At 53.5% G+C, this 24,289-nt stretch overlaps 1 protein-coding gene across 1 annotated transcript; it reads left to right on the top strand.

The window, feature by feature from the left end:
* Positions 1–1,160: 1,160 nt before the first annotated feature.
* PADI6 (peptidyl arginine deiminase 6) lies at positions 1,161–23,342 on the top strand (the record flags this gene model as incomplete). The annotated part of the gene is made up of 16 exons (XM_081215690.1): positions 1,161–1,252; positions 1,976–2,159; positions 3,878–3,950; positions 6,615–6,679; positions 7,182–7,293; positions 8,109–8,234; positions 11,826–12,004; positions 12,260–12,363; positions 16,330–16,441; positions 17,881–17,988; positions 18,191–18,345; positions 19,056–19,212; positions 19,307–19,430; positions 20,525–20,595; positions 21,692–21,853; positions 22,999–23,342. The coding sequence occupies 16 exons, from the start codon at positions 1,161–1,163 to the stop codon at positions 23,230–23,232; spliced, it is 2,058 nt and encodes a 685-aa protein (XP_081071816.1). The 3' UTR covers positions 23,233–23,342.
* Positions 23,343–24,289: the final 947 nt, after the last annotated feature.

The raw sequence follows: 24,289 nt of genomic DNA, 5'->3' as shown, positions 1-24,289 counted from the left end.
TTACCTACTGACACGAAGAACTTCTCTCTGAGTTATAAATACGATGAAGTGAACAAAGCAAGGTATGGAATACTATGCAGCATATATATTACCATTTATGTAAATGTAAGAAAGAGGGGAGGATATAGGTTCACGTTGGCTTGGTGACGCATAACATTTATTTGGAAAGACTTAGAAGAACCTGATGCCTCTGGCTGCCTGCATGTAAGGGAACTGAGTGGGTGAGACAGGAGGAGGGAAACTGTTGCTAAGCCCCGTTTGAACTTGGACCCGTGAATGTCATAGCTATTCACGAATAACTATAACCCACACTTAAAACATAAAATGAACAGTTTTAAAGTTAGCTGGGGAACCTCGTGGGCTGGAACAGGTGTTCTCATTTCTTTGCTCAGTCAGCTCAGCAGAGATGGGGAGCAGCTGGTGACCGTGCTCAGCGGGGCTCTTTCATCCATTCGGTCCACCAATACCTGCCGGGCCCCTGCTGGGAGCTGGTGACACAGCTATGGTCAAGGATCCCCCTAATCACCTGGGGAGGGGGGGCAGCTTCCTGGACCACACCCCAGGAATTTGCAACTTTAAGAAGCCCCCATCCCCCGATCATTTCTGCAACCACCAGAGTGCTGAGGACCACTGGTCCAGCACTTTGTGCCTTACCTCATCAATTTCCAAGAAACACACACCTTAGAATCCAGGCCCCAGAACCTAGAGGTGCTGCCACGTGCCCCCCTCCTGACCACTGCCCCATGCACCCCCTACAGATATGTGCTCCTAACAGCTTCCAGCTGAGTTAAGCCCCCAGCGCCAAGGCCAGGTTGACCAGTCCCAGGCACCAGCTTCCCAGAGCCCCTCTTGCTCCCAGGTGGAGGCTGGAGACGTAGGCAGCCAGCCTCAGACTCTGAGGGTCTGCAGGCACTAGGTGCTTCATAAATTCGTGATGCACGGGCTCTGACCCCAGCTGCTCCTCGGCACCTCCCTTCTTCCCAGCAAACCTCCATGGAGAAAATCAGTTACACTTGGGTAGCTGCTTAACAAGGGGGCGGGCTGGAGGGGCCCTGAGCCCATAAGAGGGCAGGGCGATGGGGGAGCCCCGGGGTCATCCGAGGCCGCTCTGTGAGGGCTGCTGAGCAGGTCTGGGGGCGGTCAGCTTGGAGGGCCGTGCTATGTCCTTCCAGAGCATTGTCCATCTGTCCTTGGACAGCCCTGCCCATGCCATTTGTGTGCAGGGCATGGAAATCTACTTAGATGTCAATGGGTGAGGAGTTGGGGGCGGGGCCGGGCTGGTGCCTCGTTCCCCTCTCGAGGCTGCCCTTGGATTATGCGGGAGTTGGGGGTTACCTCCATTCTCCCTATATAACCCTGTTGTCCTGCCTCGTCTCAGGGAGCCTAGTTTGGGTCTTTAAGGGCCTCCCAGTCCTGCTTCTCCCCCTCATGGGCTGTGGGGCCTTAGAAGCAAGAGCCTTGCCCCTTCTTGGTCCCCTTACGTGTGAACTCGGGGTGAGGTTGGCTCCCAAGGCACCCGTGAGGATTGAGTGAGGGAGGCTCCTGTGAGCTGGAGCCTCGGTGGGGAGGTGACTCACAAGGCCATGTCTTCCCCAGGTCACGGCACAGACCTCCCAGTGTTTTTCCCCTGTAGGGATCCCTTGTGGCTGAGACAAGTGGCTCTCCCCACCTTGGAAGTCAGGAGTTTATAAATAAGATGTATCAATAGCTTGGTAACTTCTAGAGTGTCGGTGGGAGGATGGGGTCTGGGCTGGATCTTGTCAGAGGGGGGACATGGGGGTCCTTGGAGCAGGGCGTGGTAAGAGTAAGGCTGAAGTTGTGTTAGGAAGGACCCCCCAAACTGCCCTGACCATAAGTTAGGGTGTCTCAGCACCTGAGAGGCTGGGGGTCCATCCCCCTCCATGCCAGCTGCACTCTAGGCCGAGAAGGTGAGGCTTTTGTGCCCCAACTTCTATCTCCTTGCTGGGCTACCTAGGTGTGCCCCGCAGCAGTGCGAGTCCTTCACCGTCGATAGCTCTCCGGGAGTCGTGGTCCAAATCTACGGCACAGACCCAGTAAAGATTGGGAAGGAGGCTGCCATGAACTGGTGGCCCCTGTCACATCTCACGAACGTGCTGGTGGGGATGACATCCCCCAGCTCTGCCAACGACAAGGGCAAGGTAGGTCTTGGGGGGAAGATGAGGGGGACTTTCCCAGGAGATGGAGCTAACACAACCCCTGGGGTCTCCCTCCTAACAGCTGACGTTTCCTGAGCTCTGAGTCTATGAGAAATTCAGTGCCAAATGTTTTGCACATCTGACCTTACTCAGTGCTTGCAACAAACCTGTGGGGTGGGCACTCCGTGACCCCATTTTACAGATGAAGAAACTGAGGCACTGAGTGAGGGAAGTGCTCTGCCCAAGCCAGTAATCAGCTGAACAGGGATTCAAGCTCAAGCATGTCTGTCTCCTCCATATGTGCTTCTGGCCAGGACACCAGCTTCCAAATTAGCTGCTTTTGAAGTCTGGCTTAAAAGGTTTCAGCAGCAGAACTCAAATGGGCTTTTTGGCTAAGACTGATCTCCCAGATGTGGAGCCTCTTAATGAACCTCAAGAGCTACGCTGAGCTCAGCGCTGAGCACTAGGTATCATGAGTTGAATTTCCAGAGGCTGGCATTACCTCCTTTTACATAACAAGGAAACAGAGCTAGAGAGACCCCTGTAAACCTAAATAGCATAACTACCGTGGAACAGATCCAGGATCTGAGTCCAAGTCCGTGCCCTTTCCCCTGGGCAGGCTGTCACCCTAACGGAGCCCCTGTGAGGGAGAGGTGCCCTTCCACCTCGTAGAACAGGCTCATCAGAGTCTGAATGGTTAGTAGTGGTTCTGAGTGATTAGAACTACTTGATGCCCAGGCCACACCCCCTGCCAATGAAATCAACCTCTGGGGCTTCACAGCTCCCAGATGACTCCAATGTGAAGCCGAGGGTGAGAACAGCTGAGGAAGCACATTCAGGACCAGGGGACTCGTGTTGGCAGAACTTTCTGGAGGGTAGTTAGCAGAGGACTAAGCGGGGCTGACTGAGGGCGGTACACCCCCCTCTACACTCTGTGCGCAGGGCAGGCAACTCCCTAACAGGCAGGTCATACACTTAGGTAAGACTGAGCATCTCACAGATAAGGGATGAGGCTGTGATGTGGCCCAGCTGAGCCTAGAGCACCTGAGACATGTTCTCCGCCCAGGGCTCAGCCTTCAGCACCATCCACAGTGAGATGCTTACTCCTGGCCCCAGCTAATGGCTAGTTCCATGGTTCGTGATGAAGGCCTGTGGTCAAGGCCAGTGGCTGAAAGGCAGGTCTTTGTCTAAAGACTCCTCTGGAAGCAGAGGTTGGTGTGGGACACAGGAAAGACTATCCCACCCCAGTGTCCTGCTTCCTTTTGGGCAGCTTAACCCATTGGAGGCCCCACATCCTCATGACCCATCTCATGGGGCAACAGGTGGGGTCCCAGGAGGGGCAGGTAGAGTGGGGAGGATGTATAGTGTAACTTAAAGCTTGACCTCTAGAGCTGGACAGCCAAGATCGTAAATTCTATGCCACCCCTTTTTCTGGCTGAATGATTTAGTCCCTCGATCTCTCTGCCCTTGTGGGTAGAGCCCACCTGGATGGGTTGTTGGGAGGCCTCGGTGTGGAAGGGCCTGGAGGGTCACAGCATGTTATACACGGGGGTTATTACAGTACGGTGACTCTGTACTGGCTCACAGCAAGGCACCGGAAGCTCAGAAACTGTAACTCAAGACCAAGGTCGAAAGGCCAGACTCAGGTACATGGCTCAGGGTCCTGCTCTGGCCCCCCTGCCCTCTAATGCTCCCAGGGGTGCTGGGTGCTGTCTCCACAGGTTTCGGTCTCCTACTACCAGCACGATGAGGATGTCCCCACGGCCACAGCTGTGCTCTACCTGATGAGCATTGGTGAGTGTCCTCCCAGTCCTGGAGAGGAGGGGTGGGCTTTGCAGAGGCGAGAAGAGCTGAAGGCGGCTCTCCCTGCAACGACATGCCTCCCGTGGGTCACAGATGGATTCACACAGTACCCGTTCCCATGGTCCCTCAAAGCTCACTGCTGACCCCATTCTCTGACCAGAACAGAGGCCATCGGGACCCCATGTGTTCACGTCATCCACCTACCTGTGTCAGGGCCCTACATTCCTCTTCCTCTGTTGCAATGGATGACGTGTCTGGTCCCAAGTTAATCTTAACCATGCCAGACTCTTTCCCCTCTCATTCAATAACATTCCTTCAGCAGTTCTTACTGATGTAGGAAGCCACTACCCCTCCTGCCCTCCCCTTTAGATTGTTCCAGAACAAACTATATCTATTCCCTTAATAGGAACAAGTTATTATGCCTATCCTCTTAAGGAACCAGCTATAATGTCCGTTCTTAGACCTGATTCTATGTTGTCTTCAAACTCCACTCCCCCACCTCTCTGCATCCTTAGTTTTTCCTCACTTTCCCTTGAACCTGCTCAGACCAGACCCCTGCCACCAATGCTGCCCTCATTGAGCCCCTGAACACCTTCTCAGTTCAGTGGTCTATTCTCTTCCTCTTCCTGGACCTGTCCTCAGTGTTCACGACACTGGTGGTCCTTTCTTGAGCCATTTAGGGACCCTGCACTCGGCTTTGGCCCTCTGCAGCTGGCCTTTCCTTCTCAGATCCCTGTGCTGGATCCTTTGGCCACACCCCTCGGCCCTGCCTTTTCAGTGCAGTGCTGCAGGGCTCAGGCAGCCGGTCACGTGGCTCTACGCACAGCCCACAGGTGACTCGCAAAACTCTCTAGCCCAGCATCGCCCATAAACTTGGGGGTCTACTCACCAGCATAGCTTTCTGAGTGTCTGACCAATGTCTCAAACCTTTTTTTTATAATAACAGGTAACATTTGTTGAATACTGAGAGTGATAGGCAGTTTTCCTATATGTTAAACCAGATCAAATTACCCTAGGAGAGTGTTTCAGAGAGAGCGATATGCAATTTTCAGATCAACATTTCTCCTTTTCATTTTATTTATCTATTTTTTTTGGCCCTACCCCGCTGGCATGTGGGATCTTAGTTCCCTGACCAGGGATCAAACCGGCGCCCCTGCATGGGAAGCGTGGAGTCTGGAGTCTGAACCAAAGTTAATACACCCCAAATTGAACTGATTCCCTCCACCCCCCAGTGCCTCTTTCCTAGTAGTCTCCCCCATTGTGCTAGAAGCTCCATCCTTCCAGCTGGTCAGGCCCAAGCCCTTGGTGTCGCCCTTACTTTTCTGTTAGTCCGTGTTGATCATGAATCTTGTCAGTGTTCCCTTAAGTCTAGCTCGAATCCAGCCACCAGCCACTACCAAAACTCTCAGCCTGGTCTGAGGCATGGTCACCTCTGCCTGGGTCACCGACAGGTCCCTAGTGCGGTTCCCTCCTCCGTCCTTGATCTCCTACAGGTCCAGTCTCAATTCAGCCCCCAGGGAGGCACCTCTCTAAAAGGCTATCAGATAACATCTCTTCCAATCAAAGCCTCCTACCGCTTGCCCACCCTCAGATTAAAGCTGGCATCACCGTTACCTACACAACCTACCCGAGCTGGCCCCTACCAGCTGGCCCCTACGCTACCTCTAACCCACGGCCTCTTTCTCTTCTTTTGTTCATCCTGTTCTGGGCACACTGGCCTCTCTGACCCTTGAACTTCCCACCAGGCACTTCCTATTCTAATTGCTTTTACCCCAGATACTAATACGGGTCACTTTCTTGCCTCCTGCAGGTCTCTGTTCACACTTAGAAGACTTTTCTGATCCAAAACTGAGACACCCCCTCCATCCCCTTGTTCCCTGCGGCATTTTACCGTTGGACATAATACGTATTTTAGTTATTTCTTCACCCCTTGCCACTGCCGCATGTGTGCGTGAGTACGCACACGTACATCCTAAGATCAAAGAAGATAGGGCCTGTCCTGTGCGCTGCTGCATCCCTAGGACCTAGGACAGTACCTGGTTGGTGACGGGCACCCTTGAGCATCCGTGCCAGGTGCTGAATGGACAGCAGTAAACGAGGTCTGTGCCCTTGGCCTTGACATTCCAGCTGAGAATGTCAAGAGTCATGAACAAAAATGCAAGCAGGGTAAAGCCACGCAGTGGTCAGCGGGGTGGGGAGTGGTGGAAGGTGGGATGGAAAGACCCAGAAGGAGCCTCTGTGGTGATACTTGGGCAGGAGCCTAGACCCTTAAGCTCTAAAGGGGCTTGGAATTGCCGTGTATTGAGCCCTGGCTGTGTCCTAGAGGGCCAAGAGCTTTCCCAAAGGCTGGCGAGGAGGGCCTTCCAAGTAGGAATCACCTTGGAAGAAGCCAAGAGGCACAAATGGCCTCATGACCACAGCGGACTTGTTTTGTGGCCTCCCAGGAGGTTGGGGGAGATACATGAATACCTGGGCCTCCCCAGGCTTGCTCACGAGACACTGTCTGCCTCTGAGGAAATTTCTTCCAAGCCGGCAGCATGCCCCAAAGGCTGGAAGACCCTGATACCACCCTTAGGCAGCCCTGGGGACTTACCTACAGCTCCAAGGCGGCATCCAGCTGGTCTAGATGGTTGAGACCTCTCCCTCCTGTTGCAGAGCTCTCCCTGGATGTGGATGTCGACCGCAGTGGGCACTTCGAGACAAATGACAAACAGGCTAAGGTGAGGCTGCCAGGGGCAGGAAGCAGGCCAGGGGCCCAGGAGCCAGATCTGGCCCACAGACTCAATTTGGCCTTCATAGTGTCAAATTGCTACAATACAAATCAGCACTGATGACGTCAATTTCTAGCTCTTTCAAAATATTAGAATGTCTGGTGGCACTAGTCTCCCATCTTAGCCTGGTCGTGTGACCAACAAGCCCGAGGGTCAGCTGCCCGCTTCAGATGGGACATGTCTCCTTCAGTTTGCCCCAGACCCCTCCTCCCCTGACGCTGAGCAAAGGTAAAAACTGGTAACCCACATCTAGATCTCCGCCTTCCTCTCAGCCCGCTTACCTGATGTTACCGTCCTGTCCCTGTAGGTACTTGAGTGGGCAAACTCTGATCTAGAGGTCCCTGTCACCCTGGAGAAAGGCTTGACTCTGCCCCTGAGGTGGAGTAGCGTCTGCAAAGCCAAGGACTTAACCTGGCTTCTGCCTGAACCAACATTCCTGTCTTCTCTACAGAAAAACTGGGTCTGGGGCCCCAAGGGCTGGGGTGCCATCCTTCTTGTGAACTGCAGCCCTGCGGACACACACCAGCCCGTGGACAGGAAGAGCAAGGTGTTCTCTACAGAGGGTGAGAACTGGCCGCTGACCAAGGACCATCACCCACTTTCCTCCCTGGGGTCTGCCTCCCCTGGGGCTTCACTGCTCCACCCTTCAGCAAACCCAGATTCCAGGCTGATGTCCCTGCTCTGGGCCCATCACGTCTCTTTTCAATGGCTTAATGGCTCGAAGCATGTAACTGGGCAGAAAGGGGCCCCTTGGCATAGAACACAGGCTCTGATGTCAAGTAACAAACAGTGACTTCCTGGCCATGAACTTGAGTCTGTTAACTTCTCTGGTCTTGTTTTGCCATCTGTAAAATGGGGATGATAAAATGGACATCACAGGTGGTTGAGAAGACCAAATGAAGACACACAAGGGGTAGGCGAGACCCTTCCTAAAAACCCTCTTGTAGCCTGGGGCAGGACCCTGAGTGTCCTAGCAAAAGCCCTCTTGGATCTGGTCCTGACTGGTGGTCTGGACGTAGATTCCAGGTCCCAGCAGTAGAATGGGATTTCCTGGTTCACACCAAGGCTGGAGGGGAACGCACGCTGAACTGACCGTGCCAGGCCCTGTTCCAGGTGTTTGTGGGGACCATCTACCCCTTACAACGGATGGGGTAGATGCTACCCTCACTCAGAGTGGGCCCCAGCCGTGGCAAGTTGCCTGTAGCCATATGTGCAGCAAGTAGCAGAGACAATGATGCAGGCCTCGGCCAGAGCGGGAGGCACAGGGTCCTCGGTGCTCCAGGATACAAGCCCCTCCACCCCCGACCCTACTGCTCCCTCCACCCCTAGAGCGCTGGCCTCCAGAAGCCCCTGAATCTTTGCCTTGTCTTTTGCTCAGAAACAAAGAGTCTGTCCCAGATGATACTGAGAGTTCAGGGACCCAGTTGCATTTTAAGGAAATGCCGGGTGGTTCTCCACACCTCCAAGGAAGAGTCGGAGAAGGCGAGAGTCTACCGGCCACAAGGTGAGGGTTTCTCAACCTGCCAGGGCCAGGTGCAGCTACACCTGCTCCCGGCAGGTCCCCGTCAGAAGCCAGCTGGGGACCGAGAGCAGCAGCTCAGGGTCTATTACAGCCGGACTTGTGTCCCTGGGATCCTCTGGCTGCCACCTTCACCATGGAGTAAGTCTGTACACGTGGGTGAGTCATCGTACCTCCAAGCCACTTTCCCCAGTGGGGGCGATGATCGTGCCTCCCCTACAGGACTTTCATAGCTGGATGAAGAGAGGTGGGCGTTAGATGAAATGGGGGCTATAGCCTTGTATAGATTAATGTCTTCTCCCAAGTATTCCTGCCAGGCGAATCCATCTGTTTCTTAACCGAGACTTGGCTGTCTTAGGTTTTGAGAATCCAGAGGCTGGGAAGCCAGAGGGGCAGCTCTGCTAACACATCCAGCCCAGGTACCACACAGCCCAGGTACCGTGTGGCAGGCAGGTGGCCTGTCCCTATTCTACAGATGAAAGCGTGGAGGGCTGCTGGCTTAGAAAGTGGATGTGCCCAGCTCCAGCAAAATACCCTTCAACAAACAAGTCTTTGGATTTCCCTAAACGGATTCAGTATTCAGAGCCTCTCAATTAAGATTGAACTCTTTGCTACTTTCTTTAAAAGCCAAGTCTAGCTTCAGCCGGGCAACTGGAGAGCATGTGGTTTACAGTGGGCCATCTCTGTGTCCAGCGTGGGAGAGCGTGCCACAGCTCCCTCCTTACCCATGCTCGGGGGCCTCAGCTCCAAGGCGGCTGTTCCATCTCTTCTGCAGACCTAGGTCACAGCTGGACTGGAAGTGACCTGGGACTAGCAGAGAAGGCAGCCCAGGTTGTATGTGGTCCTTTGACATGTGGGCTAGAAATGAGCCTTAGAAACTGTGGCTCTAGGCCTGGTTCAGGCCATGAGGGCTGTTCGGGTCCTATGAAGCCCACTATGTCCAGGCAACTCTGAGGTGGGCTGGGCTGGATGGGCCTTGGAGCCTGCTCAGGAGGCCAGGGGTGTGTGTACCTGCCCAAGATGCCATACTTGATGCCATACTTCAAGCTACCTACCTGCCTTTTAAAGTATTCAGAAATTTAGGGCAGGGCAACACAGCACACTGTGTTAACATACCCTCCAGGTGAAGCTGAGTTGAGCTGAAGTTGGAGAGCCATAGTCTAAAAGACAGAGCAAAGGAATTTAAGAAATTTCCGGAGAAATTGAAAGCCAGAGCATAAGGTTCGAGACAAAAAGGAAAACACTTGCATGAAAGCAGTGATCAACTATGACCAGCGCTGTTGAGTGACTAAGATGCCCAGATCAGCGGGAAAGTTGATTTTCAAAGCTGGTCATTAGTGACCTTGATAAGAACAGTGGAGATAAAAAGAACAGTGGGGATAAAAAAGAGTAGAGAGTCCCCTGGACGTCCAGTGGCTAGGACTCAGCACTTTCACTGCGGTGGCCCAGCTTCAATCCCTGACTGGGGAACTAAGATCCCACAAGTTGCGCAGTACAGCCAAAAGAAAAGAGTAAAATGGGCAGGCACAGCGAACATAGGCCATGGAAGGAGTCTGCCATAAAGGGAAGTATGTGGCGGTAATAACTGGGTGAGGCCTGGCATGGGGTGGGGGTGGGGAACAGTATCTGAAAATGGTAGAACACGGCATATCCATGTGCAGATGGGACCCATCCAACAGAGGTGGTGAAATAGATTCAGGAGAAAATTATAGGAATGAATACACAGTACTCAGAATATGGGAAGAGGGAGAGTTAATGGCCACAAAATAGTGTTTCCAAGTACAGCTGAGGCCCCCTCTGACGTTTGATCATATCCTAAAAGATCTTTCTTTTAGGAAAGATCTAAAAAGATCTAGAAAGTGTGGCTTTCTCCAGCTGCTTGAATGCCAGGGTTGAGGTCTTGGTGTGAGAGCTGACGGCGTGTGCAGGGTAGTGGGTCAGGTAATGGGTCTTGGAACATGAGGAGGATGCAAAGGGGAGTGAGGGTGGCCGTGTAGAAAGGTTTGGGGCTGGGATGAGACCGTAGATGAGCTGGAGAGACTGAAAGAAGAGACGCCAGATCTGTCTTGGAGGTGGTATCTGAGCCATGAGCCTTGACATTGGCATCTAAGGTGATGCAGAACTCAAGTTCATTGAAATAAGGTCGCAGAAGTGGACTGGATGGTCTGGTCTATGGTGTAAATGGTACCCAGCACCCTAGTGGTGGAGACAAGCCAGTTCTAGAACAATCCACGGAGGATGGTAAGGGTGGTAGTCAGGTACAGCGAGGAAGGGGGCAGGTGGCATTATCTGATAGCATGTCCTTCAAAGGGATAGGATTCTTGAGGAATGAAGAGATGGTCTAGAAGTGCCATCGAAGATCAAAGGGCACCTGCCCTACCTCTAAGCCCAGGGGGTACATAGAAGGTAGAAAAAAGGAGCACAGTTCAAGGGAGTGTTTACTCTGTGCCCTGGGGCTCCTGCTCTAGAAGGATAAGGATATTACCTGCCCTCAAAGCCTAGGGCAGATGGACAGACAGCTAAGTACCAAGCAGGGGCTTGGGGAGTGGAGGTGGTGAGAGCTCAGGTTAAGCCAAGCTGAGCGAAGGCAGAAAGGGCCTTCTAGGTAAAGGTAACTGTGTTGTGGCTGGTCCTCTGGCCTCCTTTTCTGTATAATGGAGGTGATCGTTACAGCACCTGCCCCAAAGGATGGTGAGGATGCAAATGAGTCCGAGCCCCGACCCCAGTTGCCGGCATGTAGTAAGTCCACAAGAAACGTTAACTGTGCTTAAGAACAAGCGACTAGATACGAGACAAGGCCCCCGGCAGCTGGAGAGAGACCAGATGGTGGGCAGTCACTATCCAGCCCTGCAGCACGCCAAGCACGCCTGCTGAGAGCCCTGGGCGGGGGCCCTGCGGGGATGCAAGGGGTGGTCATCTGGTCTCGCCCCCTCAAGGTCTGGCTCAGGGCAAGCGAGGAAGCCTCCAGGCAGACTAGAAGCAGGAGGCCACATAGGTACATCCCCAGCGCTGGGGCTGTCCAGCTGGCCCTGCCACACACTAAGGCCAAGCCTGCAGCCAGCACCCCTAGCCCTTGTGACGAGGTTCTTCTGCAGAACCGCCTGGAGCCAGTCTGCGAGGCGAGCCACAGCCCCACTCGGGTGGTCACTGTGTTGCAACCCAGAGCAAGAGGCCGGTGAAGCAGGCCATGGCCCCAGCTTGGGTCGGGCTTTTTGGGTGAGGCTTCCAAGCCTATCTCTGTACAGTTCCTCATCTTGAAGACTTATGATATTCTCCCCAAAGTTGGCCAAAGCGTAGAGCCACCATGAGCCTTCACCCCTTGAAGGCAGATGTTTTCATCTGAGTCCCGGCTCCCGACACCTCTTTGAAGAGTGAGTAAACTGGCCCCCGTTTGTGAACAGACACCTGGCTGTCCACTAAGCCCTAAACACCAGGAACCTAGGGGCCTAAAAGCCCTCTTGACCCCCGCTCTCCTGGGACTCCCAGCCTGACTTCTGACCTGAGGAACGTGCCATTGGGTGTGGTGATGGGCACCGGGCTCCTTCAGCAGCCGGTCTATCCTTCTCTCCTTCCTAGAAGACAGCTCTAGCACCTTCGAGTTGGTGCTGGGGCCTGACCAGCACACCTACAACTTGGCCCCCGTCGAGGATGACTTGGAGGAAACCTTCTACGTTGAAGCCTTAGAGTTCCCATCCGCCAGCTTCTCGGGCTTGATTTCCTACTCAGCCTCCCTGGTGGAAGAGTCTCAAGACCCGGTACATCCCCGGGTAGAAAAGCGGCCCTCAGAGCAGGGACTGTGGGGGAAGGGAGACCTGTCACAGCTGGGCAGAGAAATGGGAGCATGGTGGGTGGAGCTAGGGTGTCATGCCACCTTCGGGTAAGAGCCCTGTAGAGGACAGGTAAGGGCCCGGAGGTGGGCTGGGCTGAGCAGCTGGAGGCCCGGTGGGGGGGGAGGGGGAGAAGGTGGACGGGGAACCAGGTCACCAGCAGCACCTCGTCTTACATCGCAGTCGATTCCAGAGACCTTGGTGTACAAAGACACGGTGGTGTTCCGGGTAGCTCCTTGCGTCTTTGTGCCCAGCACCCAGATGCCTCTAGAGGTATACCTGTGCAGGTAAGAAACCCTCAGGCTGCCTGGGCCGGGTTGTTTCTATAACTGGCATGCTCTCCTGTCTGTCGGCGGGGTGGGTAAAGATGATTAGACTTCTCACCAGGAATGTGAAATCCTTCCACCTGAGGTAGTCATCCAATGCTTGTTTGGATACTTACAAGGCTGGGGCTGGAGCCGTGACCACGGCGGTCCCCCTCTGGTCTTAAGGGGAGACAGACAAACAGCATGGTTTCAGGTAGGATCCAGGACTATAAAGCCAGGTAAAAGGATGGAGGGGTAAGGATGAGATTGTTATAGGGACAGCAGGGAAGCCTGCAGAACCAGGAGAGAGCAGGCAAGGGGAGAGGGAGGGACGACAGGGCAAGGTGAGCAGGGCCTCCGCGTATTAGGGCGTAGCCTCCAGGACTGTAACGGACCCCCAGACAGTGGCTTAAAGTCAACTTTCTCCCACCTAGATGCCCACAGTGGCAGTCAGGGGCCCTGGTTCCTTTCAGGCTGTGATAATGCTTTCCCCTGGGGCGGCAGCTTCATCTTTATGATGGAGGCTGAGCACAGGCACTTCTGAGGCCCGGCCCCTAGGAAAGGGGAAGAGCCAAAGTCCGGGCAAAGCCACCCATTTGTCGCTGCTGGAGTCTGGGAGGCTCCTGAATTGCTCTGCTCACGTGCCAATGGCCTGAAGAGGCGCAGGCCACACCTAACGGCAGGGAGGCCAGGAATGATCTCTAGCTATGCGCCTGGAGGAGGGGAGAAAAGACTCTGGCAGGTAAAACCGGTGGGAAACCATCCAGGGTTCTGCACAACCACTCCAGCCACGTGGAAAACCAGAGGTACAAATAAAAGGAACCAGTTCAGCCATTGTGATCACGTGGGCAAGACGCAGCCGTGGTTTGGGCCGGGGCGGTGGGAGCGCAGTGGTTAGATTCAGGATTGCTTGGAAGGTAGGCTCCCCTGCCCCCAAGTTAGCTGAGGGATGGGATGCAAAGAAACAGGAGTGTCCCCTGGGTTTGGGGTATACAATGAGATGAATGGTGGTGCCCCTGCCTGGGGTGGGGTAAATTGGTGCTTTGGCTCTGGAGACATAAAGCTAGAGACACCCATTAAGTTTCTAAGTGTCTGGAGCTCAAGGGAAAGTCTGGCAGCTGGAGATGGGGGGGCCCTGGCACGTTGCGGGTATTCAGAGCCACAGGCCTAGCTGAGCTCAGAGGAGGAGGGAATATTTTGGGAAAGATGGCTGAGAAGTGAGCTCTAGAGCCATCGAACCCTTGGCTCCAGACAAGAACCTAGCAAAGGAGCCTGAGAAGGAAGAAGAAGTTCAGATAAAAACCAGGAGAGCGGAGACCCAGAGGCTAGGGGAGGGTGATACCTGGTAAGGGGCCAACGATGGGAAATTTCAAGAGGAGAATAAAGTGCCCATTGGGTTTGGCAAGATGGAGGCCACTGTGCAGAGCGTGATCCTGGGTGGTGGGTTTGAAAGTGTGCTGGGGTCACAATTGCTTCCAAGGAAGAATGGGAGGGGAGTACTCTGCAAAACGCCAGAGAAATGGTCTGAAAGGGATTTGGGAAAGGGAAGGCTGTTTTTTAAGGGAAGCAAAGAATAATGCTAATGGATGTGATCCAGCAGAGAAGGGGAAAGCTTGGTGGGGAAAAAGCAAACAGGTCACACTGGCCTTAATAGGTAGGACAGCTCACCCACTTTCTAGGAGCAAATTGACCAGAGGAACTGTTAGTGGTAGGATGCTGTCTGGTGCTAAGGACCTGCTGAAGTTGCCAACTTAGAGAACCGTCACTGTGGTTTTTCTCCAACTATTTTTGGTAACGAGCTCTAGAGAAGAAGAAATGTAGAACTGAATCTAACCAGGGTTGTAGTTTTGCCAGGCAGATAAGCCCAAGGGGAAGGATAAGGGTATAATTATTATGATGCATCACAGACTCAAAGCTGAATAAGGAGAAAAGCAAAGACACGGGGTGATGGGAATAAAAGCAGTTGAGGGCCAGGCATCACAGTGATATCAAGCTGCTGGCCCAGGGACCAAAGTGAGCAGGGAAGATGGAGGTGATGGAACTGGACAGTTGATCTTGGAGGTGGTGAGACCATTAGGATGGGAGGGTAGAAATAAGACCTTGTCAAGTCAAGGATCTGAAGAGGTCACGGTGGCCTGGCCGTAGCACCTCATGGCAAGGAGTACGTCCATCCCTCCTCCAGACTCAGTGGAAGGAAAGAAGAAAAATAGCTCTTCCACGGGAGGGCTGCTAGGGAGTAGGGTCCACAGAGGAATGCCAGGCTTCAGAATGAGAAGGTAAAAGGGAAGAGCTCGAGGGATTTTGCTGACAACTGATATCCAGGTATAAGATCTTCCTTGTCTTTTGTATCTGAAGACAGAAGTTCACTCACAGGAGGCATCTACTGAGACTCTGATCTTCTAACACTCTCCCATAAGGGTGGTATTCAGGCATGGCTTGATCCAGCTTTGCCACAGATGGTGTACAAGACTGGGGCTATACTTCCTCCCCCAGCACACATCTCAGACGGTTTCAGACCTTGTCAGGCTGGCCAGTTCCCTGTTGTCTTGTCTGTGTAGAATCGAAAAATAGGTTCTTTGGAACAGTAGCATGGAATAGCAATTCAAGCTTTGGACCTGGAATAGAATCCAAATTTTTTACACTTCCCAATGGTGACCTTGCTGGCATTCAACTCATGAGGACCTGTTGGTAAAATGGGTGGTCTCAACGTCAGCCCCAAACATCACTGTTTCTCTCCAACAAGGAGTGGATGTACACTGTGGACCTGTAAGCCTGGTGCTATACATGACGGCACTAAGACCTCAGGGCTCAAGACCCACCCCTGCCAACCATATGAATATGACAACCTTGCTGGCCATCTCAAGGGGGCACTAGGCTTCTTGGCTTCTCGGGAGAAAAGTACAGCCCCTTTGCAGCGAGAAGAGTGAGCGCTCTGGGTAGATCAAGGCAGGAGAGCCTGGGGCATTTCCTAGATCACTGGGGCAGGGGGTGGAATGTGACTGCAGAGTACGGACAAGCAGGGTCTTAGGACACGAGAGCGGAGACTGACACTAGCAATTTTTCTAAAAATTTTTATTGGAGTATAGTTGATCTACAATTTTGTTAGTTTTAGGTGTACAGCAAAGTGATTCAGTTATACATATATCCATTCTTTTCTAGATTCTTTTCTAGATTCTTTTCCCATATAGGTTATTACAGAATGTTGAGTAGAGTTCTCTGTGCTATACAGTAGGTCTTCATTAGTTATCTATTTTATTTATAGTAGCATGTATATGTCCATCCCAATTTATCCCTCCTCCCCTTTCCCCCCGGTAACCATAAGTTTGTTTTCTACAACCGTTGACTCTACTTCTGTCTTGTAAATAAGCTCATTTGTACCCTTTTTTTTTTAGAGTCCACATATAAGCGATATCACATGATATTTGTCTTTCTGTGTCTGACTTACTTCACTCAGTATGACAATCTCTAGGTCTATCCATGTTGCTGCAAATGGCATTATTTCATTCTTTTTATGGCTGAGTAATATTCCATTGCATATACGTATCACATCTTCTTTATCCATTCCTCTGTTGATGGAACAACAGCGGTGGTTTCTTCCATGTCCTGGCTATTGTAAATAGTGCTGCAGTGAACATTGGGGTGTATGTATCTTTATGAATTATGATCATAATTATGACCCATAACCATGGGTCGTATGGTAGTTCCATTTTTAGTTTTTTAATGAGACACTAGCAGTTCTTGACTTGACTTTGCCATGAGCTAAACCAAGTGATTCCGGGCAAGGCACGCCCTGAGCTTACCAGCTGCTGCTCCATGAAGTGGGGGGACAGCAGCTCTGCTTACCTCACGGGCAGCAGCATCATCTCTCTGTCCCCCTGGGACAGAGAGGTCATGACCAGTCGGGGAGCCTTGGAGGCCTTCCTAGAGCCGGCTTATCTCCCGTGGCAGAGAGCTGCAGGTCCAGGGCTTCGTGAACACAGTGATGGAGCTAAGCGAGAGAAGTAACATCCAGGTGGCATCTGTCTACGAGGACCCCAACCGCCTGGGCAGGTGGCTCCAGGTAACCCCCCACCTGTGGGGGAGGGGTGTGGGAGGGACCATGTGCGGCACATACAACAAACTTCACCAGCTTCTGTTCAGCCTTCCAGCAGAGCTAAGACTAACCAGGGGCATCTTTGTTCTTAGGAGGTCAGTGGTGGCTGAGATGAAATGACTTGCCCAAGTCCTAGCCACTAAGGGGTAACGCTTAGAGTCCAACCTCCTCCCATTCCAAAACGTACGTGTTCGAGACCATAGAACACCTAAGCCTAAGGCCCAGGTGTCTGAGGGGCTGATGCCTCCAGCTACAGGCTGGCAGGCCCGGGGCACTGCCCCAGGGTCCAGCTCGACCCTGGCTGAGCAGGAAGTGTCGAGTCCGGTCTTTTGAGGTCTGGTCTGTAGTCACAAATGGAGGACCTGTCTATGTAGTAGCGATGAAGGAGAAAGGGGCCGACTTCTGCCCCTGACCTTGCCGTGATAGAACTCTAAGTACCATGAAAGCAAGCAAACGATATGATCTAGTGAGTTACTAGATTAACCTCGGTGCTTTGCGTGGTCAGGAACGTCTTCAAACGCTGGAAGCAAGGAGCTGGCCGTGCAAAGATTGGGGTTGGGGGTGGGTTAGAAGTAGGAGCCCTTCAGGCACAGAAACAGCCGACTGAAGATCCACCATGTGAGGAACAGAAAAGCTGGTGTGGCCACATCAGAGTGAACTACCGTCAGAGGTAGGTAAGAGCTAAATTATCTATCGGGGACCTTTTACACAAAGGTAAGGAAGAGAAGAAACCAATCCCAAGCAAGATGAGGGGAATTCCCTGGCGGTCCAGTGGTTAAGACTCTGTGCTCTCACCACCAAGGGCCCGGGTTCGATCCCTGATTGGGGAACTAAAAGCCCGCAAGCCCTGCCGGTGCAGCAAAAACGAAACCAAACAAGATGACATTGAATGGTATGAATCAGGGGAGTTGAACGTTCTGACTTAGGTTTTAAAAAGAGCCTCTGGCTGAGAAATAGAGAGCCAGCCTTCGGAAGGGGCAGGAATAGAAGAGATGCTGATTGGAGGGCCTGACAGTCACATGGGGAAGGGGTGGTCTTCCCCGGGTGGCTTCCCCTGAATAGTACCAGAGAGGAGTCCACTTGGAACATATTTTGGAAATAAAGCCAACAAGGCTTGTTCATGGATTCGGTGCAGGAGACGAGTGGAGGAAGAATCTTAGGTGACTCATCAGGTTTTAAACCTGATGAACAGAAGGACAGGCCAGGGAAAATCCCCAAGAAGGGCGGGATGCCTGCGCAGGGTTTTGAGGGCTGAGCAGGAGGTGGCGGGAAGAAGGGGGTTCTCCCTGTACCTGCTCTCTGGAGGTGGCCCGTGTACAGGGAGCACTTGTGGCTGGAAAACTGGATGCAGGAAAGCAGCTGATGGAGCGAGAGAAACTCACAGCTTGTTTCCCTGTGTCCTCCAGGATGAGATGGCCTTCTGCTATACCCAGGCTCCCCAGAAGACTATTTCCTTGGTCCTCGACACCCCTCGGCTCCCCAAGCTCGACGATTTCCCAATGAAATACTCACTGGTGGGGGCTCGGTTTGACTGATCTGAACTTGGTCCAACCTCTCAGGCCTGGTGCCTGCTGGAAGTGATGGGTGCCAGGGGAGGGGGCCCAGGTGGCCTCTGGGGGAAGGGGGTGTGGGAATCTACTGAGTCTGGAATGGGGTAAGACTGAGGCTTAACGTCTGTGCCTCCTAACACCCTGCCCCTGCTGGGTCTCCTTCCAGAGCCCTGGGGTTGGCTACATGACCCAACGCACCCAGGACCATACGGTGGCCAGCATAGACTCCATTGGGAACCTGATGGTGTCCCCACCTGTCAAGGCCCAAGGGAAAGAATACCCTCTAGGCAGGATCCTCATTGGCAGCAGCTTTTACCCCAGGTGAGGCAAGAGGCCAGGTAGTGGCCAGATGCCTTAAAACCAAAGGGAGGGACTCTTGTAGTTCACCTGGACCCACCTGATTCCCAGAGGACTCAGCAGGTCATCCGCTCTGGACCTTAAACCATCAAGTCAGGACCTCTGAATCTTTGATTCATGTAGGAGACTAGAGGTAGAAAAAGCAGAAAAACCACTCATTGAGTGGTGATTCCAGGGTTTAAATTGAAGCATGCTAAATTTGGTTGGCCTATTGACCCAACATGATGTTACTGCCACAAGATGTGTGGCTAGATTTCTTGGTGGTCGCTCATCTAAATCCAGGAAAAACTTGTGTCCCAGGGTTCAGTCTTTATCTAGAATCCATTGGCTCAGTCCTGAGTTGAGCCAGAGTAAAGGATTCTTTTTAAAATTTTTATGGACGTATAGTTGACTTACAATGTCGTGTTAATTTCTGCTGTACAAAGTGACTCAGTTATACTTGTATACCTATTCTTTATCATAGTCTTTTCCATTATGATTTCTCACAAGGTATTGAATATAGTTCCCCGTGCTCTACAGTGGTAAGGGATTCTTAATAACCACCCCACCCCCCTATGGACCAGCCAATGGGTAGAGCAGCCAGTTACCCGAAGGTAGCCTGGCACTCACCGAGTAGTTGGCAGCCAACCTGGGCCGTGCCAGCTCATGGGCTGTTCTAACAATCTTCCCTTTAGCAAGGACTGCCGGAACCTGAGTAAGACCCTCCGGGACTTCCTCTACGCCCAGCAAGTCCAGGCCCCAGTGGAACTCTTCTCCGACTGGCTGATGATCGGCCATGCCTATGAGTTCATGTGCTTCATCCCTGCACAGTACAAGGTGGAGGACAAAAAGGTCTGTGTTGGGGGCTGGAGAGGATGTCTCCCACTCTCTTTCAGAGACTTCTGGAAGGGAAGCTAGAATCTGACCCTAGTTCTTTGATTCCCAGGACTTCTGGCTGCTCCTGGCCAGCCCCAGCTCCTGCTACAAACTGTTCAAGGAGAAACAGAAGGAGGGCTATGGAGACGCACATGTGTTTGAAGGGATTAGAAAAGATCAGCTCCTTTCTAATGGTAAGGGGACCCCCCCCACCCCACCGCAATAGAGGGCAGCTCCTCGGTCCCAGATGTCCTTTCTAGAGAACCATTTCTACTTGGTTCCTCCTGATAGAAAAGGATCCTAGGGAAGCATAAAAGCATGAAATGTACCATATTAGAACATCTTGTTCTCTTTCAGGGTAATTCTGGTGGTACTAGGACAGGACAGGCAGATCAGCCAGAAATTCTGGGATGGCTGAGAGGCTGCTAAAATATGTGCAAAGGGGAACTTAACACACGGATGGCTCCATGTAGTGGGGGACAAACCAGATGCTACCAACGCTGGTGTCTGGATCTCTTCGGGGAAGGTTGGGTTAAGTACCTGGGTGTTGGGACTTCAGGGTCTCCTGGTCACCCTGCAGGAAGACATAAGTGGACAAGCAGAGATTGTGGGGGCTGGTGCCACAGCAGTTCTGTTCTAAACCTTCTAGAAACCTAGAAAGGGAGTGGGGGGTGGTGAAGTTCTCGACGTGTGGCCTGAGGACCAGCAGCTTCAGTATCACCTGGGAACTTGTGAGAAATGCAGAATTTCAGATCAAATTTTGAGGTGGGGCCCAGGATCTCATGGTTCTAGGAGGGCTTATGGAAGGCGACCTTGAGTATGAGCTACCTGTCACACACCAAAGACCTTGTGTTATCTCAGCTGATGGCCAAGTGGAGCAACTGAAGAACAAAGTTAAATAACCCAGGCAAGATCATAAATGGCAGGTAGCCAGGCTGTACACAGAAGGCATGGAGGTGCCCAGGTGAGTGGGGGCCGATGGCACTTGCTCACCTGGTCCAGGCTGCCTGCCTCAGACCCGATCCCAGGCTCCTCCCCTCCGACCCGGGACCGAGTGGCCGGTTGTGGCAGTGGAAGTCCTGCTGGGCTTTCATGGACCCTGCTGAGTCCCCACATGTGATGTTTGACCTAGAATGGGTCCCTGGAGGCCAGTCAGGCCACCCACCGTCGTCACTGGCCAGAGAATATACCCAGTCAGCTGTGCCCAGGACTGGAGTCTGCCCAGCCCTGGACCACATGGCCCTCCCCCTGGCCCACAGGCCTGCCCGCCCTCTCCTCCTTCCTACAGGGAGGGAGGCCAATACCATCAATCAACTTCTGGCTGATGAAAATATGAGGAAGGAGAACGCCTATGTGGAGGTAGGGGCCAAGGACTGGGGACCTTCTCCAAAAGGCAGGGGGAGGCAGTGACCGCCTTGGCAACGGGTCCCTAACTGAGCAATAACTATGACCGAGCATCACACACAATCCCTTACTCTAATCCTCAGAATAACCCTATGAAGTAAACCCACCTTGTCTATGAGGCTAGCAAGGCTCAGAAGAAAGCCGCCAGTCTGAGCCGATGAACTGGGGAACCAGGTTTGAACCCCAAGTCATCTAGTGTTGGACCCAAAGACAGTGCTGTAGCTCAACCTCCCGACAGAAGACCTCCCCGACCCTGGCTTCTCTAGGAAGCTCTGGGCACCAGAGAACACACCAGGGCCTTCTCAACACTTCTGGATGAAGCGGCCCTTCAGCTCAGAGTTAGAATCACCCAGCACCTCAGGTCCCTTAAAATGTGAATCACAGGCTGTGAGAAGCAGATTTTCCAGAAATTAAACAACTTCTAGCGGGGAAGCCACGGCCTGGAGAAAAGACGATGACAGGCCCAAGGTTACCCGTCAACACAAAACCGCTTGGTCCTCTGAGTCCTTATGGCTCCCAGCCAAGGCAAGCTCTGTGCCCTGACCTTTGCTGAAACAGGGGAGGCCTCCGGGCACGGCAGGGTGGGAGCAGCCAGGTGGGGGTCCAAACAGCATCTCTGAGCCCCGGTGACACGCACCATGGGTGTGAGGTCATGAGCCCTATGTCAAGACCTAGGAGATGCTCAGGCATCGGGTATTAGCTGATCTGGGCAGCGAAGTGCCCTGGGGGTCCACTGCTGGTGTCCCTTCCTAAGGATGGGAGCAAGTGCCTGGGTTTGAGGACCTATTCTTGCCCTTGCCCAGGTCCCCCACTCTGGCCAGGACTGAGGGCTAAGGGGCCCCATGCTACTGCAGAATTAGGACTAGGAGCTGCCCTGGCGCTGATGAGCTGAGGGATCCCAGCCTCTCGAGACCAGGCCTTTGCTCTGAGCCCCGACTTCAGAGCGCCGGCCCCCCGCCCTGCAGTCAGTGCCGAGGAGATGCAGCTGCTTTGGGCTGGTAGCCGGTACCCGACAAGCTTGCTGCCCTCCCGGCCCTTTCCCGCCCCGCAGAAGTGCATCGACCTGAACCGCAGCATCCTGAAAAGGGAGCTGGGCCTAGAGGAGCAGGACATCATCGACATCCCGCAGCTCTTCTGCCTGGAGCGTATCGCCAACATCCCCTCCAGCGAGCAGACCGAGAAACTCTACGCGAGGCCCTACTTCCCTGACCTGGTGAGGGGCGCAGGGTGCGGGCTGGGTGTCCCCGGGCTGGGGCTGGGGGCAGTCTGGCCGACTCTGGCCAGTCTCTTGACGGACACGGTGCTAGACTGCGGAGACGGGGCCCAGCAGACAGTGGCGCCTGAGAGGAAGGGAGGCGAAAGCCCTTCTCTCCCCCAGTTAGAGGAGACCCCTCCAGGGAGCAGGTGAGCGGGGGCTCAGGCTGGACGACTTGCCAGACAGGGACCAACTTCAAGGGCCCACCTCACAGACGGGGACGCTGGGCTCCACCAGAGTTGAGGGGGTAAAGCCGTCTGCTGGCCATGAGACCATGGGCAAGCTCCCTGATGAGGTCTTCCTGTCCATGTATCCGGGCAGCACCCTCCTATTTAGAACAGGAATTGGGAATGTGGGGGTGTGGGTATATCAGAGACCCCTGCTAGGCCAAGCCTCCCAGCCGTGGCCTACATCTGACCTTTCTCTCACCACTGTGACCCATCAGGTAGGTGCTTAGAATGAATTGAGACACTTGGGCTCATCAATTCTTAAACACTTGCAGGCCTCTTCTCTGAGCCCCAGGGACACAGGTCCTGCATTCAATCGCACAGGGTTCTTTTTACAAGACCAGTGAGGCCCTCTGGGCATGCAGTAGGAGGCTTCCTAGGCCCTGGGAGTAGGGAGGTATGGGTAATGGTGGGAGAAGCTGCTTTTGAGGAAGAGATGCTAGAATTAAGACGTGAAAAATGGACAGAAGTCCATTGGCAAAACTGGGGGTAGAGAGCATTCCAGTAGAGGTAGGCAAGATTATGGCACAAACAAGACTAGGCCAGGACAAGAGAAATGCAGTAGAGGACGGAACAGGGAAGTTGGCAGACCTCAGCTGGGCAAGACTTTGGTTTTGCTATTGAGAAATATATCAGGAGTCGTTGGAGGGTTAAGCAGAGCGGGGTGGAGTTTGCTCAGATGGATTGGCAATGTCTGTCTGAGCACAGGCTTGGAGAAGGGGTACCCTGTGCTTGTCTTTCCTGGTCTAGCCCAACCGCAGAGGCAGCTGGGTTTTCCCTTGCAATGAGCCCAGTGGCCTTCCTTCCTTAGAAGAGGGACAGGGGCCTTTCTTCCACGGCTCTGACCCCTGTTCATCCTAACTGCCTCTCTGACAGCTGCAGATGATCGTGATGGGCCAGAACCTGGGCATCCCCAAGCCTTTTGGGCCCCAGATCAATGGTACCTGTTGCCTGGAGGAAAAGATCCGCCAGTTGCTAGAGCCCCTGGGATTCCAGTGCACCTTCATTAACGACTTTGACTGCTACCTGACTGAAATCGGAGACTTCTGCTCCTGTGCCAACATCCGCCGGGTGCCCTTTGCCTTCAAATGGTGGAGGATGGTGCCCTAGACCCATCTCAGCGCTGCCAGCCCTGCCCCAGCATGAATGGCCCACTGTCACCACTCAACAGTGTCTGACCCTTGCCCTGCTCAGGGGCCTGGAGTCAGGGTACTACACCCCTTACTCACCCTGTTCACCCCCGTCCCTCAGCATTCAGTGGGGTGGCAATACTGGCAGCTTGAGCCCCTTGGAAAAAGATGGAAAATGGTCACTGAGAAGTTACTGAATGTCCATTAAAGCTCTAATCGTTCTCACTGCATTTTGGCCGTGGCCTCCTCATTTCAGGGCAAGGGGTAATGGCTAAGGATGGAAAGCGGAGCAGCTGGGACACCTGTGGTCAGGCTGTCCCACTGGGAGGGGCAGGGGACCAGGCTACCATGGAGTTGCTGTCCCTCGTCTTTAAGGTCTTTGCGTGTAGTGGGAAGTGGTTGGGCTTGGATCAAGCAAATTCTTCTCCAGTTCAAGCATCTGATAAGCTGGACGTAGATGCTTGAGCTGAATGTGACAGACTCTAGGCTTGGGGAAGGGAGAGGACTCCCCCTCGGCCTGGTAAGAGCTGCAGGAGGCCAGGCCCGAAGAAGAGTGACCCCCGTGCCTTGTGGAGAGCGGGCATCAGCAGGGAGAGGCTCTGAAGGGCAAGCTGCGACAGGCAGGCCTGCATGGACCCTCGTTAAGCCCAAAGTGTCCAGGGCAGAGGAAACGAACACCCACTCTAGGACCCAAAGCTGCCTATTGCCATGTCTCTGCCCACCCCTATGTTTATGGCACAAAAATGCTATTAAGTCAAATGATCCTGAGGTTTAACCACAGCTGCTCCCACCCTGCCCCTCCTCCTGCCGATGGGAAGCTCCAAGCAGTCCAGGTACGTGGCATGGGGCAATGCCTATGAGAGGGGCTGATCTGATGACATAAAGCAGCCGACATCCCAGAGGCTCCACAAACTGGACCGGTGTCGGCATGCTGGTGGCTGGTGGCCTGGAGCAAAGGCTGTCCACTTGGGTAGAACAGAGAAGGCCTGGGGCCTCTGAACCCATGACTGGCTGCTTGGTGCCCCCCGGTGGACAGC

The sequence above is a fragment of the Mesoplodon bidens genome (assembly GCF_964165515.1).
Source record: "Mesoplodon bidens genome assembly, chromosome: 2".
Taxonomy (NCBI): domain Eukaryota; kingdom Metazoa; phylum Chordata; class Mammalia; order Artiodactyla; family Ziphiidae; genus Mesoplodon; species Mesoplodon bidens.
The sequence above is the reverse complement of the archived record's forward strand: the minus strand, read 5'-3'. Positions and strand labels throughout refer to the sequence as shown.